General features: G+C 31.9%; 1 protein-coding gene across 1 annotated transcript; it reads left to right on the forward strand.

Annotated features, from left to right (window-relative positions):
* The first annotated feature begins 797 nt into the window (after positions 1 to 797).
* On the forward strand, positions 798 to 19,104 carry LOC129952565 (transcription factor 24). Its single transcript, XM_056065200.1, has 3 exons — positions 798 to 1,098; positions 6,923 to 7,188; positions 18,839 to 19,104. Exons 1-3 carry the CDS (start codon positions 1,023 to 1,025, stop codon positions 19,094 to 19,096), a joined length of 600 nt encoding a protein of 199 aa, XP_055921175.1. The 5' UTR covers positions 798 to 1,022; the 3' UTR covers positions 19,097 to 19,104.
* The last annotated feature ends 92 nt before the right edge of the window (positions 19,105 to 19,196 follow it).

Below are 19,196 nucleotides of genomic sequence, written 5' to 3' on the forward strand. Positions count from 1 at the left end.
CTGGGTGATGTCAGTCTTCTTCGACAAGCAGGGTATTGGCTGAATTTACAGCAATATCAGCATTGAGTGTGTCCGAGAAGAATATAAGGTCCGATATTTTGTTGAAGTTGTTGTCTTCAAAACTGTCGAGAAATATTTATTTTAATTTTAATTTCCAATACTGCGCATCTTTTGGAATTATCAAAGAAACGTTTATAAAAATGATTGATAAATGTAAATGAATAAAATTTTTCCGATATCATTATAAAAATGATAGACATTTTTGATGAAATTAGAAACAACCCAAGTTTTTTGTATGTGTTATTTTCTATACAAATTTGAAAGAATAAACTCTTATCTCAAATACAACGGTTATTGTTTTCAAAACAAAACTTCTTCCTTAATAGGCTGCTTGGAATATCCTTAACATGAAATACAGATTCATTAAATATTTACGGTTTTAAACATAACTATATGCAACTGTGTAGGATACATATGTAGGTATATTGTATCTTTTTCAATATTATGAATGCCTTGAAAAACGATGGAATCCTAATACAAAATAAATCCTTAATAAATAAACATCAAAAAGTAATGATTGTAATTTGTCTAACATTGAACAATCAACACAATAACAATATTAAAAATGTTCCTTCCAAAAGGCGTGCCCAAAGAAAAATGGATCTTAACATTGGAAAATTGTTTCTGAAGAACCAATGAAAATTCATAAAATCAAAATATTCCGCCCACATGTGTTAAAAATAGCCTCACTTGAAGTTTTCGAGTAAAAATATGAAATGGAAAAAGAAAATTCATCAGATGCTTCTTATAAGTGATCCTCAACAGTAACACATAACAAAACGAAAAGGTGCGTCGGCCGCGATGATTCGAGTGCTGAATGTTTGCTTAAGAGTGTTTTGAAATTCATAAAATTGTATTTACATGTGAATTAATATTGAAAAAAGTGTGCCAAAATAAACGAAGAAACAAATTAAGTAAATTCTCATCAACTTAATAGAAACAAAGTGTTTTATCCTAACAAAATGCCAAAACTAAAACGAGCAGCTAGTCCTTTTGATGTTTTCGATGATGATTTCGATGAAGATGATGGTTCAAACAGTAAGTATTGAAATTGAAATTGTATTGTATTTTTGAAGGTACTTGTACGTAAAAGTGAGACCTTTTTGGTTAGATAATGAAAGTATTTTGAAATCGGATCTAAGAAGTAATGTAACCAGCGGTAGGGACCAGGTAGTTGACAAACGCCTCACTTGAGAAAAGTTGTAAATTGTGACGAAATTATAATTTGGAAAATCTTTCGCAAGAGTTTTTAGGATAAGGCTAGGCGGCTGGGCAGTTAACTACTGAATTTGGTACAAATTTATAGAAATCTATTTAATCTTTGCAACATTCTTAATAACATGGTAGGAAAGTTGTTGCCTTGAATTCGTTTTATTTGTGTTGTGTATTTTGATAATTATTACTGTAGGACTTGTTTTCCACTTATGAGTTAACCCATAGTAAGTTTACTCCGCGAACAAGACAAAAACTACATTGTTTTGAAGCTACACTTAAATTTTGAATAATTAATTTTTTCTCGGTCATAACAACATTATAATTTTTCTGGTGAACTTCGTGATAAAAATAGTTATTTTAATTTAATCGAAACAAAAATCGTAATCAACCAACTTCATCATATTAAAATAACGCTCTTCAATAAGATTCATTTAGGTCAAAATAACTTTTGGTAGAAAACAAACAAACATATCAAATATTAATATCTTTTTTACTTTAACTTTTTGCATCTCCCCGTAGTTAAATTGACTTTAATTTGAGTATGCTGAAGGCATACTTGTTTTCGAAACAATGTTTTTTTGTAAGTTATGGAAATGGGTAAGGTAGTAAATTGAAAGGGGAAGTATTTTTGTCATTTTGTTTTTAGATTTGAAAGGCTAGTTATTGTAAAAAAAACAATTGTCAATCAAAGCTCAAACCAAATAACCAAACATAAAAAAGAAGTGATTTTCGAAATTTCGTCGATTGTTGGCGATGTTGGGAAAAATAATCAAATCTACCAAATTTCAATTACATATTGAAAATTTATTTAAAAAGAAAAACTCAATTGGATTTTTCTTGCTAATGATGATTATGTTTGCCCTTCGAGAAATTAGTTTATAAAATAAAAGCTCCTCAGATACAGTGGTGGAAAAGAATTTAGCACACTTGTTAAAAAAAATAAAAACCATTTAATTTTCAATTTGTTTTCTTATTATGAAATTAGTTATATTTTATTTACATTACATATACATAGCACTTTGTTTTCATAGTACTTCATCAAATATGTTTAACATCTGTAAGAAGAAAAAAGTATGGAATGTAGAAACATCAATTTTTCGGCTGGACACGAATTTAGCACATTCAACAGTTTCTTGATAAAATTTTACTTGCCGTTATCAATTCTAAGTCTTTCTTAGTATTTGGTAGGAAACCCTTTATTTTGCAGTACAGAAGCAATTCTCCTTGGCAAACTTTCAACCAAAGCCTCACATCGTGACTTTGGAATTGCATACCAAGCATTTTGAATCTCCTGCCACAATTGTGTTGTTTTTTTTTGCTTAACGTGACGTTCAACATCATTCCACAAAGTGATTGAGCTGGCCACTTCAAAACGTCGATTTTATTCACCTTTAAGGCACACTTCACTTACTTTGAAGTGTGTTTAGGGTCGTTGTCGAGCATGAAGCGCCATAATATCGGCTAATTGTTTCTGTATAGGGTATCATATGATCCAACAGAAAATCTCTGTACATGTTCTGGTCCATTTTGGTGTCAATTTTTACGATGGGGCTAACGCCGGCCGTGCCATGAAAAAGCAGCCCAGACCGTCTTAATGGTGTACCTAGGATCATATTCCCTGTTTTATGGACGCCATACATATTTTTTCCCATCCGATCCGAACCGGCAGAATTTGAATTCATCGCTCCAGAACACATTTTTCCAAAAACTAATTGTTTTTTTTAGGTGAGCTTTGGCAAACTGTAACCTAGATTTCAGATTTTTTTTTGATACAAGCGGTTTTCTCTGAGCAACGCACCCGCGTAGATTGTTTTCATTTAATCGGCGGCTTATAGTCCTTGAGGAAACATTTACTCCATAGTTCGTTGAAAGTTCGCTTTGGATGGACTGGAAATCTTAAACGGATCCTTGTTCGATAACCTATAAATAATTCTATCTTCATTTGTAGTTGCCTTTCTGGCACGGGGGTTTTGTTTAACGTTTTCAATCACTCCAACCTTTTTAAAATGACGAAGGGCATTGTAGACCAGCTTCCTGGATCATTCTAACAACTTAGAAATGTCTGTTACCGTCCGCCCTTTCGACTTCATTTTCAAGATTAGACTTCGTTTTTCCTTTGAGCATTTAACTACCTCAAAAAAACACACAAATTAAAAATATACTCTTTAATTGCAAAACGGGCTAAATTTATGTCCAGCTAAAAACAATGCAAACCACAAACAATCTTCTTTTTTCGCAAAACGGTATTTTACTTTTCAATTATTTACACATTTGTATTACTATATAAGGTAGTCATAGTAACAACATAAACATGAACAGTTACTTGCTAGTAATAAAGTATTGAAAGTAGAAGAATACTTGTACTCTCTTCAATGTGCTAAACTCGTGTCCACCAATGTAAATGAACGAAAAAAACAGCAGAAGCTCGTCCATTAGAAGTTTTGGAAGAAACTGTGCAACCAGTTCAAGCTCGGTTTTTAACTTTTCTTCTTACTAAAAAAAGTTAAAATATTATTTTCTGTGTACCGTTGTGATCTAAAAGCTTCTTGAAATCGCCTTTACCGAATAAATAAGATATAAAGTAAGAAAGTTGTAAAGAACCAATAAGTGAAGTAAGGAAGGGGCTCAATTCCAAGGTTGAGGTTAAAAAAAAATTCGAACTATTTTAGAAGTGACGAAATAGAGTCTATTGCTAAGACCATATCATTTTATCGCACTTTCATATTTTCGTAAACCTTGAAATTTTAAAATTTTAATTTTTAATTTCATGTTATAAATATTTCCATTTTTTATTTTCCGTACAAATCTTAAAAATACTTTGGAAAAATGTTTATAATTTTTGAAAAATATATCTTTTTAGAACATATTTTATTAGGCTCTTTCGGTCTTTTTGTTTTTGGAATGCAAATAAAAAACTTATTTGACTCTTTTCCCAACGTTTCGTAAGTGTTCCTTACTTCTTCAGGGGTGGTTTATTCAATATTTTGTATTAAATCACATTAAATTTATCAATTTGTACCCATACTGAATCCTTCCAACGACGGCACCGAAACAAAATTAAAAATAAATTACAAAAAGAATATGAAATAAATAATAAACATAAACAAGAAAAATTATCAAATTAAACAAAATTAACACTTCTATCACAGAATTATCTCAGGTACTTTTTTGACTATAATTTTAAAGCATATCTTTGTTTGATACTGTCGATATCTTCTTTTGTGTTCATTGTCCTCTTAATTTTTGCTGGATACGTAATCTTTCCAAAGTGAGACGTGTGTTTAATTTCCGCTCCCTGTCCAGTATTTTTACCCCTTAGAAGTCTATAGCGTATCCACTCTACGCTATGTGCTGCGAAAGCCGTGTTGACCCTTTATTCTTTCTTACGTCTGCTTCGTTTTTCGCTGGACTTTATTTGGATTTGTATTTTCTAATTATCTCGAACCTTTGGTTCACAACATTATCATCAGTCACTAAAAACCTTAACTACAAAAATTATACATAACATAGATCAGTGGTCTATTTCACCAAATTAGAATTACAATTACAAATTTGTAAACTGATTTTCTGTTTCACAAACTACAAAATTCAATCCAACAAATTTGTAAGAAACGAGACACAAAATAGGGGAAATTGTAATTTCTAATTACAAAAAAAAAACGTTTGATTTCCAGACTTGTAAACTACAATTTGTTTTCACAAATTTGTAAGACGGCGGACAGAGAAGTTAGCTAGGAATAAACAACATAACGTTCAATCACTGAAGATGAGGTTCTCGTGACGGGTGTCATCAGCCAATCTTTTAACGGGTATCCCGTATCCCCAAGTAAAGTGCAATGAGGGTAAGGCCGAAAACCGTTTTCAAAAGTTGAATACAATGGACTTCTTCGGAGTACCTGCGCATCATAAACACTTCCCGTCCAATTAACATATGCGTTATAAAATGTATAGTCGGGACCTCAAAACCAACATACAATTATTCGAGTGGTTACCGTGTCTATGGACATACCCTGGCATACCTTTACAAAAAAACTCAAATGTTGATTTCAAATACATAAGTTTTTAAGGAAGATTGTATTTACCTGCAATATTATAGAACCTTTCATAAATGTTTTCGCATTCCTGTGGCCACCGTTCACTACTTTCAAAAAAAGCATCAACAATAGCCACACAAACACGATGTACCGATCTTCAAACTGTAGATCTAGATACACCGTACATATCTGCGATTCCATGATATTGTCCTCCAATTCGAAGCCAGTGCAAAGCTGTAAGAAATTGCTGCATCGGTGTCAATGAAAAGTTCTTTTCAGTCTCAATGCTTGATCCAATTTGTCTTATTATTTCCCCCGCCTTTACACGTTTCAAGCGAAACTTTTCATTGAATGTAAAAGTATCAGAAATTTCATAATTTATACGCGGTCGATAAATTTTTCTTCGTCTACGTAGGTTAGGTTAGGTTGGAGTGGCTGTCCAGATGTTATTGACACACGTAGACCTCAAGGGTCCATTGTGATACCACTAATGAGGTTACTCATGGGAGAGTAATGAATTTAAACAAACCATTTGTACTTTTAATAAAGTTAGAGAGACGTTTTGTGTCAATCGTTGCCAGTTCACTGGTGTTATCGAAGAAGGGATTACCGAGAAAGTAATTACAATTATCTCGTGAAACAGAAAAAATCAATCTTTCTACAAATTTGTTAAAAAAGCACTTGTAATTTACAATTTGTAATTTGGTGAAATAGACCACAGAAAGTAAAAGAGATTAAAGATTGTTGAAACGCGAAAGTAAAAACAAACAAATTTTACAATAATTTGTGATTTTTACGAAAGTTTTAAAGCACTGTAAAATAATCTAAACAGTCAATTCTTCAACTTATTCAAAATTAGACTTTCTGTGTTAATGATAGCAATTGTATTATTATAAGAATCAGAAATAAGTGTCGTATTTGATAAAAAACCTGATTCATATTTTCAGCAATAGAAGTTGAAAAACCTTTATGACTAAACTATAAATTGCACAGTATGTCAAACGAAAAAAAGTTATGTAATAGTTTCTAAAGCAGCTGTTTAACAATTTAGAGTATTAAACTTCAACGAAAAAAATACTTACCAAGTTCTGAAATATTATATGGATCTAATCGGATTGTTGGAGCTCAAATAGCAGAGTTAGAGTTTTTCTTTACGAGAAATATTTTTGCATTGTTATGCATTATTATTGCTGTTAAACCAATACAAGAAAAAAATGTTCTTTCATGGAGCTTAAATTAAAAACTAAGTACTTATTTGACGGTTTTCTTACATAATTGAACCCGTTAAAAAGACTTATTTTGACATAACATTGTTTTGATTATGTAAAAAACTGTCAAGTACGAAAATGCTGGAATTATCACGTCAGGGAAGTTTAAAAAAATGATTATATTTTTTATATCTTCATTTTTTTAAAATATTGTAAAATCTACCTGTATAATTAAATAAATCTTTACTTTGCTATAGGATTATTTTTAAGGAATTTGGAAGTGAACTATAAAGGTTCTGTTATTGAAATCCTTTAAATTTTCTTAACAGTCATCATGTTCATAAACATATTTTACATAAATATCACTCTTCATAACGTTTATTCTTACTTTTTAATGTATTTCAGGTTCAAAAAATGGCAATCCACCAATCCAGCGAAACGCCGCAAATGCCCGCGAACGAGCACGCATGCGAGTTTTGTCCAGTGCATTTGGTCGCCTCAAAACAAAACTTCCAAACATTCCTCCAGATACAAAACTTTCCAAACTAGATACCCTAAGACTAGCAACGATTTACATTAAACAATTAAAAACTCTTGTCGAAGGTGGATCAGATGAAGCAATGGATGCTGAACCAGCTTTTAGATTCCACCAAGCTCCACAAAGCATGATGGTGAGTACCTGTATAAACCTTGCCTTTACGATCTCTCCCATTTATAAGAATCAAAATCTAAGTAAAGGTGGAGAATGCATAAACACGCATTTTTGAAATAGTGAAATTTTGTACTTGTAAAATTTGGCATCAGTGCTGACAAATCGCCAAATCGCATGTCAAAAATTTAAAACATAGCTATTGAGGTTCTATGTCATCCTTGTCAGGCACACTCTTTTACCTCCTCCTCACGATGTTGTCTTGTTTTGAGGACCAGGTGGATTATGTTAAGTGATTATGTTTTGTGGGGATGCCCAAAGTCAATCCAACTTAAACCATGGGAATTAGAATAGAAATAAATCTATTTTTGGAACACAGCAGTACATAACCATTAAGAGGTCCTTAAAAACAAATAAATTAGTCTCACTTAATTACTTATTTATTATCTATTAATTTTAAGGAAAAATCAAGAGGATTATACTCGTAAGTGCGTTGACACATTTAATGTTGTCATTATGTGAGTTTTTATAAATGACCTTGAAATTATATTTTTTGACTCACATTTTCACAGAAAGAAGACTATGAGTACTCATTTTTTAAATATGTAGTATGTAGGGGAGACTATGTGCTTTCTCAATTTCGTTTTTGGAAGAACATCAAAAACTTCGTGCGTCAAAAATTTTGATCTACTGTCATTTAGATTTAAACTGTAGGTATCCGTACGTATTTTGCAAAGACTCTTTTTAAAAACGATCTTCATGTGACTATTATTTTTTTTATTTTTGAGAAGACAAAATAGAAAATATAAATTTCCTGGTAATCGGATATGTTTGTCTGACTGAAGAGCCCAGCACTTTTGCTTGAAGTTAAAGCAAACCTATATGAAGATCCCGCCGAATGAGTGACAACTCACTAATAACAATCTCGGAGTATAAACCGTCGTCGTCTGTTATAGTTTTGAAATTATTTTAGCTCACACCGCAAGCAGCAAGAGATATTGAATAACATTTTCTATACATTGGAAAAATAAGCAGATTTTGATTGAAGAGCGTACACTCGGATGATGAAGAGTCTCTTGAAATAGGTGCTTATGAAAATAATTTGAAAATTGTCGCGTCTATGTGGCGCAATGAATTTAACGCGTTTACCTTTCAATATTTTAGGAGTTGACGATAAGGATATTTTATTTATAGATGACGGTTGGAATAAAACAACAATAATGGGCTGAAACAATATATTGGAGTTGTATTATAAGCATATATGTACATACATAGCAGTGTTTTCAAGAAGTTATGTTCATTCTTATGTTTTGAAATATACTCCTTTAATTGGAGTTGATTTGAGGATAAATAAATAAATCTGGGAGTTTATTTTGTCTGATATTCATTTATATTTATCCTTTTTGTTAATATACATTCATAAACACATATAAAGGGTATGAAAGTTTTTCAAAAAAGAACACATACAAAAAAATAATACATGAAATCTTTATTTGAATGGATAGTACGGTCCATATAATTTAATTTTTGAAGATTTTTTCATGCAAATGTCTACTTTGACTGTGCCTCAAATGGTCCGTCCCAATTTTGGCATACTCTTTCCAACATTTCAGTCGGTATCGCACGAATAAATACTTCAATGTTGTCTTCCAATGCGTCAATTCCCACAAAAAACGTTCGTCAGCTGTTTAAACAAGTGTTGCCAAAAAGATAATCAGCCTTATCACAGGCCCCGTCGTAATAGATTCGTAGTACGAACCCCGAATAATTGTATCATTGGTCCCGTCGTACTAAAAAAATTTGCTACGAAATTCGGAGTTCGTGAAAATTGGTATCACTAGACCCGAATGAATAGGAAGATTGGCAGTTTTTTCTACGAAAGTTTTTAAAACGAACAAAAAATTAAGCTTGCGAAGATAAATTAAATAAAAATAAAATATATGAAAAGAATCATGTTAGTTTTACTATTTTTTTAATGTGAAAGTGTTTACCTATGTATGTTTTTTTTTAATTTTTTTTTGAAGGGCAAATAAAGTTATCACAAATAAAATTTAATTCGAAAGGCTTTATGAAATGCTTCAAGAAAAACTTGAAATTGCCCAAGAATTTTTCAAAAATCCCTAAGGAGCAAGTGAATTCGTTTTGGGAAGCAGTAAAAATAGATTTAAATAGCTTAGGCCCACCTTCTAAGGACACCTCTAGCTGGAAAAAAGTAAATTGAATAAATTAGTCCAAACTTTTTTATAATTTAATTTAATTCTTAAGTGTGGTTAGATTGGAAGGCATAAATCAAGAGGAACATGGTTGAGAACAAAAAAGAATGCAAAGCTACAGGTGGCGAAGCAAATAGAATGCATTTTTTTAGCAGCCTCGAAGAAGGTGTCATAAGAATGAATGAACTTTGACCAGCGCAATAAAAGATCCACAATCTTATATATTCGAAAATTCTTTCGAGCCTTTAGAATCAAATGAACTTTGTGAAAAGAACCAACTTGGCAACTTGCCGATGTTTCGATGTTATCAGACGTAGTTGATGTGGGAAATGTTCCACGGCGGCGTCTTCCAACCACTTCGCGTCAATCATATGATTCATCCAGTCTTCGTGTATTTTCTTCATTTATTGCAAAGATTGCAACGACAATATCAACTTTTAAGATAGGTAGAAATGGCGATCTCAACGCAACCTAGCCTGAGATCCAATTAGCGCTGTAGTGCGCCGTTTTGATACCAAAATCAACTTTTAAAGACAAAAACAAATAAAAATAAGAACAAATCGAAAGATGAAAAACGAACTTTTATTTAATTTTCTTATTTTGACGCATATCAGCTGATTTTAAAACTCCGAAATTAGTATTTCTGTGTGGCAATGCTTTCTTGAATTCGTTCGGGGCTTATGATGTAAATGTATTCGTATTCGTAGCGTAACACAATTTTCGGGGACTCGCTACGAGGGACTCTGTGATAGGGGTGAATAGCAAAAATATCAAAAAAAAAAAAAATGGTCACCATTTTACGAATAAAAAAAGATTACATCTCCAAAACAATTTCGTGCAACGAAAAATAACATTTTTAACATCTGATAAAATTTTGAGACAAATCAAATTTAGAGTTGTTTTTATACAAAAAAAAACCCAAAATAAAATTTAATAAAAGTTGGTAAAAATTGATTTTCTACTCAAATATCTTGTTTTGATATATTGGCTTCGAACTACTTTTGTGTTTAAAAAAATATTGTTGTCAACATTCAGTATAATTTTGAGAAAAATCTAACTGTCAGTTTTGTTTACAAAAAATAAATACATCAAAAACTAAAACTTGGTAAAAATTTCCTTTCGACTCAAATAGCTTTTCAAAAATTAACAATATTGTCTTCAAACTTTTTTTTATTTCACAGACAATATTGTTTTCGATATTCAGTAGTATTTTTAATAAAAATCCAACAGTCCGTTTACATTTAAGAAATGCTACTAAAATTGGTAAAAATTTGTTTTTCACTAAAACTCTATTTAACAAGACTAGATTTTCAAACTAAACTATTTCCTTATATGAAAAATATTGTTGGTATTTTTAAAGTTTTTAAGAATAATTCAACTTACAACATTTTTAACCCGACACGAAAACCTACAAACTTTTAAGCAAGACAAATGGGATGGGAAGTAATCAATTTGGATCGCATCCTAGCCTCTTTTTTGGCTGGCCAAGCAAAATCCGATGCTCTATAATAATAGGTTTTATTATAAAGTGTCCATTCCCCATACCGACAAAAGAATATTTATTTTATAAATCCTAAGCAAATAATTGTACACGATTGATAGTTGACAATTATTTACCAATAAGCGGATAATAAAAAAACTGCCAATCTATCAATTGACATGTTTAAACGACATAAGGGACTTCATTTGCAATTAAACTGTATTCTCTTAACGCTAAATAAAACCAAGGCAGCTAGTTAATTTAAAGATGTCATCAATATCAAACTTCGAACTTTAATAGACTATTTTTAACTTTAACCAATAACATTATTATCTACAAATAAAATCTCCTTACGCATTACAAATTTATCATAAGTTGTGTTTTGTGTTGTACATAAAACATCCTTATTTCTTTTCCAATATGATAAGGAACAGTTTTACACAAAACTTTAAATTCAATTTTGTAATAAATAAATAAATCCTAAAGCTTGCAGTTGAATGAAAAAAATATAAACAGCTGAAATTTTGACTTTACTTGATAGAACATAGATATTTTTCTTGAATAAGTTCTGAGACAACTTTCCAATAAAGTTGCATTAATTGAAAGGTAACTTTACGGCATCTGGAAACTTCTAGAAACTTACCTAACCATTAAGCTCTTCTTATGTAGTATAAATCTGCCCAATCTATTACAATTTACTGTCAAATAACTGACTGAAAGCCTACCATTGTTGGTAGATTTCCTTGCAACCTTGTAAACACTTAATTTAATTGACATCTCGTTGGTAGAGAGTTATCTGGTAATGACAATGGATTATGTTAAAAATGAGTAAAAACTAACAACGATAAAAATTGGCGCTTACAATAAAATAAAATAGATAAAAACATATTTTTCGTACAATTAATTGCAACAATTGGCGCATTCATAAAACTAGTGACTACGTAGTAAAAATTCAACTAACTTTGTGAATGCAAAACCACGCTACAAAACTAGTTTTTTCGTAACTGTCATATTATTGAAAAATACAAATATATAAAATAAGAAACATTTTTGATTTGATAACATTAACTTATCTTTTGTATTTTTAAATTCAATAAAATCAAATAAAAGAATAAAAGAAATAATTACAGTGATTTCTATTTGTATTTAAATGCTGAGCGATTAATTTCGTTTTCAATTCTCGTATCTTTACAAAACAGCTGATTGTAAAACGTCAAAATAAGTGTTCACTAACTTTGCAGCCGAAATTTTTACACTACATCCGGAGGGGAAATTTTAACTCATTTTATAGTTGGTAGTATCCAATCACAATGCCTTCACTACGTAATAACTACATTAGTGAATGCGCCCATTGTGTTTACAATTTTCAAAAAAAAAATGTCTGACAATTTAAAACTACATGGTCGTAAGACATTATAAAAATGATTTTTATTGACAAATCTGACATATAATCTCCTAAGATTTTTGCTGCGGTCTCGATCACACTTTTTCATATTAAATTATTTAAAAGTTAAAAAAAGAAAAAGGTATACAACATACTTTCAACTATTTTAAGTAAATAGTGCGTATAGGAATCTTTCAAGTGTCATAATGCATGAAGCATCACTCGAATCTTTTTCAATAAACAAAAAATATCTAAGATAATAGGCAATTATCGCTCCCACGTACGTGTGATCAACCAACAATGATGGCATTCAAAAAGGATGAGAACCATTTGTTGTTCATTTCAAAGAACAACAAACCAAACATCCATAAAATAATGAGAAATCACACTTCAACAGATTTGATGTCTAAACAAAAAGAATTCAGACATGTGCCATACTTTCGCACATTTATCGCATTTGCTTATAGCCCTACCCTGATGCCTGATGGCCTGCCCTGGCGTTTCAGTGTTTCTATTTTGTTTGTTGTTTTATTGCTTCTATTTGGCCTAAGGATCACTTTAAGCATTATTTTTTTCTTCAGATTTTGATTTCTTAAAAAATTATGAAAAAAAAACAAGAGATCTCATAAAGTTTACATGTACCCTTAAAATAAATGGCTACTATGCAAACAATTAAAGAACATTTTCCTATATTGAAGAGTTTTCATCGTCGTCGTCGTACGACTACAAGTATTATAATGTAAAGTCTCGTGAGGAAATCAAAGTAATTAAAACTGTTTTTGATTTGTTTGTTTAGATTGCGTGGCGGTTTTTTGATAATGATGCGTTTTGTGGATGATAGGATTTTTAAATGGGTACTTAAGGGTATTTAACAAATGGTAACACTCTGTCTTTTTATTTTGATTTATGTATTTTTCAATTTGATAGGATGTTTATGATAGGAAAAAAGTCAAGATATAAATTATACGCTTTGTTGAACCTTAGTATTTTATGAAAAACTGTAAGACTATATTTAATCATTTAATCAAGAGGAAACAAGGTGGTATAAAAATGCATACAAAACAATGCAATTTAAGAGACCACCTACTGCAAGGTATCGATCTGTTGATTTTCTTTTTAAATCCATGCGGAACTGTCAAACAAATTGTGTATTTTTTTTACAACGGAGATTTTTCAAAGCTTGATCAATTTGCTCAGGACCGAACAAAACGGTCCAATCAATAAGTCAAGCCAACTTTAAAACTGGATTTTGAAAACAGTTGCAAGTCTACTTCAGTTTAACAAAAATTTGTTATTAAACAAACCATATTCATGTTTAAGTTTCAAGAGATTAGCAAATAACAAAAGAAGCTTGTCAGAAAATTTCAAATGACATTTTAGCCTTCAAGTGTGTTTCACTTTGCTCTGATCGTTCAAAGATCTATTCAAAGTCAAAAAAAGAGAGCACATACTAAGACAATTGTCTAAGTTCAAGGAGGTTTAAAAGGTCCTATATAAAAAGCACTCAGATGTTTTATCAAAGGAGACAAAATATTGTGCTGATCTCAGCTTAATAATCTTTTTACCTATCTTTATAGATGGATTTTTTGGTAAGCATCGTTCTTAACTCTAGAAAGATAACCATATTTCATAGACCATAAGTGATACACATGATTTATATACGTCGATTCGACGTAGTTTATCTTTCTAGGGTTAAGGTTGTTTTTGTTGAAAATTTTGTCGTTAATTAATTGTGACGATTTTGAATTTTTAGTTCTCTGTTTTCTTTACAATTAATTGTTTATTGCTTAATAATTTGTCGTTAATTATAACTGGTGTTTTTTAGATCGCAAACAAACCGTACGATATGATACTTCAGAGTTTTCACACAATATCGCTTTAATAATGCATACTTAGATATTCGCGCTTAAGTCAAAACAGTTGTTAAGTGAAACATAGTTTATGATTTAGAAAAAGTAGCGCCCACAATATTTTAGTATAACATAAGGGATTGCAACCTGTAGAAATAATTTTTGAATATTCCGAGTTTTTAGTTTTCAATGCAATAAATATAAGAAAAAATAATAAATATGGATTTCGAAATTGACAATGAGGTAGAGTCCTTGAAATTTTAGAAGTTGAAGTTTCATGCCTTTTGCTACAGAAATAAATATTTTTCTTCATTTGATGACCTTTCTTTTTACTAAAAATATCTGTTAACAAAAGAAATAAAAATTCATTTTTTGCGAAAATCGAAAGCTTATTGGAATGTCCATCAAACAAGTGCTTTATAGTTATTTTTTTATAAATATGTATGCAAATATGTATGTACATATGTATAAAAATTTAATTTTTATAGCTCCATCACTCGTATCAATCATCGATCATCGATAGCCTCAAAGACCGAATTAGCTCTCTCTATAATGACATTATATCTACTAGGACTTTTCCACACGACTGGAAAAGAGCAAAATATAAGCCGATTCCGAAAACATCGCGAAATCATCATGGTTTCAATGAATATCGCCCAATTTCCCTTCTTCCTATTCTCTCAAAAAAATTTGAAAAATTATATCTAGACGAATTGGTTGGTTAATGGAAGAGAAGGCTAACCTAGGACAGCATGGTTTCAGATCTAAAAGAGGAGTTTCAACTCTACTTCAACTTCTAGAGCACACACTTGCTTAAGAATGATCGAAAACCAAACACAGCGTATCATGTCATCCGATTTGGAAAAAGCATGGTGCCAATTATTTAACAGCTTCATCAATGGGACGTTCTTAAAAAAATACTTACAGTGATCATGTCTTTAATTAGTGGTAGAACTCTTCGAGTTAATGTTGACAGCTACAACTCCTTTACCATGAAAAGTGCAATTGAACACCACAGGGATCTCCGCTCTCAATTGTCCTATATAAAGCATACACTATTGACTCGCTAATCGTGAAACTCTCCCAGCCGCTTCAGAATCTGGACTGTATTGGAGTACATGCTGACAATATTTACGTTGTTGCTTCTGGAGCACCTACCATGTAAAATATACTTAAGGAAAAGCTGATTTAACAATGTTTAATTGGGCTAAAGAAGTTGGTGCGATCATTCCACCATCAAAAATTGAAGCGTTGCATCTATGCCGAAAAGGAAAATGCACACCCATCCCACTTGTTTTACGGGAAACAACTATTCCTTTTAAAAGAAAAAGAAAAATCCTAGTAGTAACTTTTTCTGGAAATCTAAAATGCGACACACATGCAAAGAATCTAATTAACCAGCTAAAACGAAGGAACAATGCTTTAAAAATGACCTGTTCAAAGAGAAAAGGTCCACATCTTGAAACTGCCCTGCAAATTGCAAACCACGGTGTAACTATTTTTATGTGAACCTCGTTAAGCAATATTAGCAATATTGACTCAGCCATCAACGATTGTTTTCGAAGAGCCTCTGGAACTTTAAGAGAAGCCCTAAGTTTAGAAGCAGGCAAGAATCTTTTAAACACTTTGGAAAAAAAGGGCAATTAACCTAATCAACAAAACACTTACAGTTTCAGTCCATCCCCTGTGACGTGATTAACGCTTCAAAACCGATCAAGAAATATTACAAATCTGCCCTTATAAAAATGACATCTATAGTTCCCAATCTTAGCTCTTTTTCATTCGATAATACACAGACATTAGGAGGTAATCTACCACCTTGCAAAAGACATGTACTTCCTATTAACACTAATCTTGCTAAGTACAAAAAGAAAAATACTACTGACACCCTATTTAGAATGCTTCATCAAAAAATAATCTCTGCTTATAACGCTGATAGAATCTTCTACATAGACGGTTCGTACAAAGAAGATAATTGGTGTTCATACGCAGTCATTCAGTTACAACCAAATTCTGAAACATCTATTATTTACCAAGCTCTTTTACCAGAATTTGCGGACAGCTACATTGCAGAGGTAACAACAATTTACAAAGGCATATCTGTTGCCCAAAAATACTTTAACCGATCGCTCATTGTAACCGATAATCTTGGTATCCTCATGGGTCTTAAAAATGAGACCAAAAAATGCTCTTCTCTGGAGCTTACATATAAGAAGATGTTTATTCGCCAATAAAAATATTATTCTTACATGGATACCGGGACATTCCTGAATCAAAGGAAATAAGGCACAGAATTCAGCAAGAACTGCTACAAACTATCCACTCATTGTAGAATATCCCAATTGTATAAGCTCCCACGCAGAACTCAAAAGTTAGCAAAACTCTGAAACTTTTCTAAAAAAAAACATAAATATACTTACACGCGTATACGATACAATCGGTATCTAAACAGAGAAGAGTATAAAACTCTTCCGAATAAGAGTTGGAAAAGCTATTTTTAACACTCAACATAACTATAATGCTAGAGACCCTGAGCAATGTTCGAATTGTGAAACGATACTCTCTGTTTGGCATATCCTTGTCGACTGTCTTATATCTCGCCAAATTGAAGTATCACCAGACAACATAACCGAAAAACTTGCTGAAATTACAAACATTTGCTTCCTATGGCTTTCTTGCAAAGAAACAGCTACTGTAGCTTTTTTAACTCTTTCCTAAATATTAGGATTCCAACTTAATTTGTTGTCCAATATCAGACCAAGATATTTGGCTTCATTGGTAAAAATTAGTGGTACACCTTTTATTGAAGGAGGTACAATTACTGGGATCTTGTATTTCCGTATTAAAAGAAAGAGGTCTGTTTTTTTGAGGATTAATACCAAGTCCGCAGTGATCAGCCCACCTTGTGAGCATATTTAGTGCATTTTGGAGAAGGTCTCTCAGTGTATTAGAATGTTCTCCTATAACGGCGATAGCAACATCATCGGCATATGTTACCACCCTGTAGCCTTCCTTCTCAAGAGATATTATTAGTTCGTTAACCACTATTTTCCACAGGAGAGGGGACAGAACACCACCTTGCGGAGTGCCTCTCCCGACAGACCTTTTCGTACAAAAATCCCCCATCTTAGAGTTGATGATCCTGCTTTTTAACATTAGATTAATCAACTCACAGAGTGAGTATTCGAAGTTTTAGGGTCGCCTTAGCATAAGTGATAGCTGATGTGTCAACGATGTTGAAAGCACCCTCAATAGCCAGGAAGGCCACCATAGTATATTCTGTAGCGCATACTCAATATCACAAGAATTAAAATCCACATAATTCAAACTTCCCGCATTCATCACATTCCACAAAAATATTCCGTTTTTCCAAATTCCAATCTTAATTTACAATTCGAAGTAATTATATGTATATTGTAAAACAAGAAAAAAGAAGAAAAGTGAGTTAATGAGCGAAGTTTGACAGCGTTCGTCACGCGGCATAATTTAAAGTTAAAACCTAGTTAATAAGTAGTATTATTGAGTAAGAAAATAGAGTGAATTATAACGCTATCATAAAAAGATGTTTTATTCCAAAAATAATTTCTACAATTCCTTTTGCTCTAGGGTATTCGATAGTTCTTACCAGAGTGTGCAAGGCTGTTTCTACCGATTATCCTTTGTAGTAATCTTGCTGAGACATCGATCGTCTCTTATCAATGCTATTACGTACATGGATATCAATCAATCGTTCTAGAGTTTTGAGAATGAATGATGATAGGCTAATAGGTCTTAGATCTTTAGGGTTGACATGCGAGCATTTGCCCGCTTTGGGAATAAAAACTACCTTAACTTCTCTCCATCGCTGAGGTATATAGACCAGATCTAAACAACTATTAAAGATCATCTCAATGATGGTCAAAGTTATGTCAATGGTAAGTTGTAGCTCAGCTCGTACAATTTGATCTGGTCCTAGAGATTTATAAGGAGGAAAATTTAAGTTAATACTCGACCCAGTACGGTTTGTTGTAATAACGGATTCGGAGCTATCTGGGAAGTGGGTGTCTAGTATAGCAGGTTTAGCGTTTCTTCGCAAGAGTTAGTCTATGCACCATCTGAGTTTTTAAGACAACTAGGCATGGTTGGATTTGTCGAGAGAATTGATATTGATTTACAGAAGGATCTCCATGAGGATCTTTTGGCTATTCTCAATTCTTTTTTATACTTTTTCAGGGATTACTTATGGAAGTCCCTATTTTTGGGGTGTCTAGTCTTTTTTACACCTACATATGAAAAACCTTCTACAATTTATTGGCTTTCTATGGTCCCCGAAATTTAAATCCATAAGGGTTTGAAGAGATGAATGTGTTTTAATGCGAACGTTCGCCTGTATGTTCACGATGCCTTTTATCGTCGTCCATATCTAAAAAAAAAGAGATCTCAAATTCGAATACAGGTAATAAGATGAGAACAGGAAGGAAGGACTTAAAAAAACCCTTAGCCATAGGTTTTAAATTAGACACTGCGGATTTCATAAAATAAAAATTGGTTGATTCTAAATATCTTAAAAAATAACTTAAAGTAAATTTTACACCTTTTACACATCATGATTTTGTACACAATAACTTCAATAATAACTACGAAGAATGATGATTTCGGCATTTGTTAACATATTTAGAAAAATTTTAAATTACATAAAACCCAAAAAGCCTTCCAAAAAAACTATTGATAATGTTTTTAATCTTTTTTATTTGTGTGTTTTGCAGAGTTGGCCTTTTACATTTCAACATATCCAAACGAGCAGACAGTTGACTTCACATTATCCTCCTATGGAATGGACGCAACCGGAAAAATTCTCCAACGATATTTACAGAAATCACAATATCCTGTCGAATAATAATAATAACACAATGCTGATGAATAATAATATCAGCAATGGTAGTGGCAACAACAATAATAACATCATGCAAAGCCACAGTAGTTGCCTATTTGATCATCCCAATCATGGAAATGTGATTCATTGAACCTTAAATATTTTGTATTAGTTAAGTCCAAACCAAAGCCAAATATAGTATTTAATGTTTTTTTTTTTTAAATAAATTATACACAAAATTCAAACACTAA

Source organism: Eupeodes corollae, chromosome 3 (genome assembly GCF_945859685.1).
Source record: "Eupeodes corollae chromosome 3, idEupCoro1.1, whole genome shotgun sequence".
NCBI lineage: Eukaryota > Metazoa > Arthropoda > Insecta > Diptera > Syrphidae > Eupeodes > Eupeodes corollae.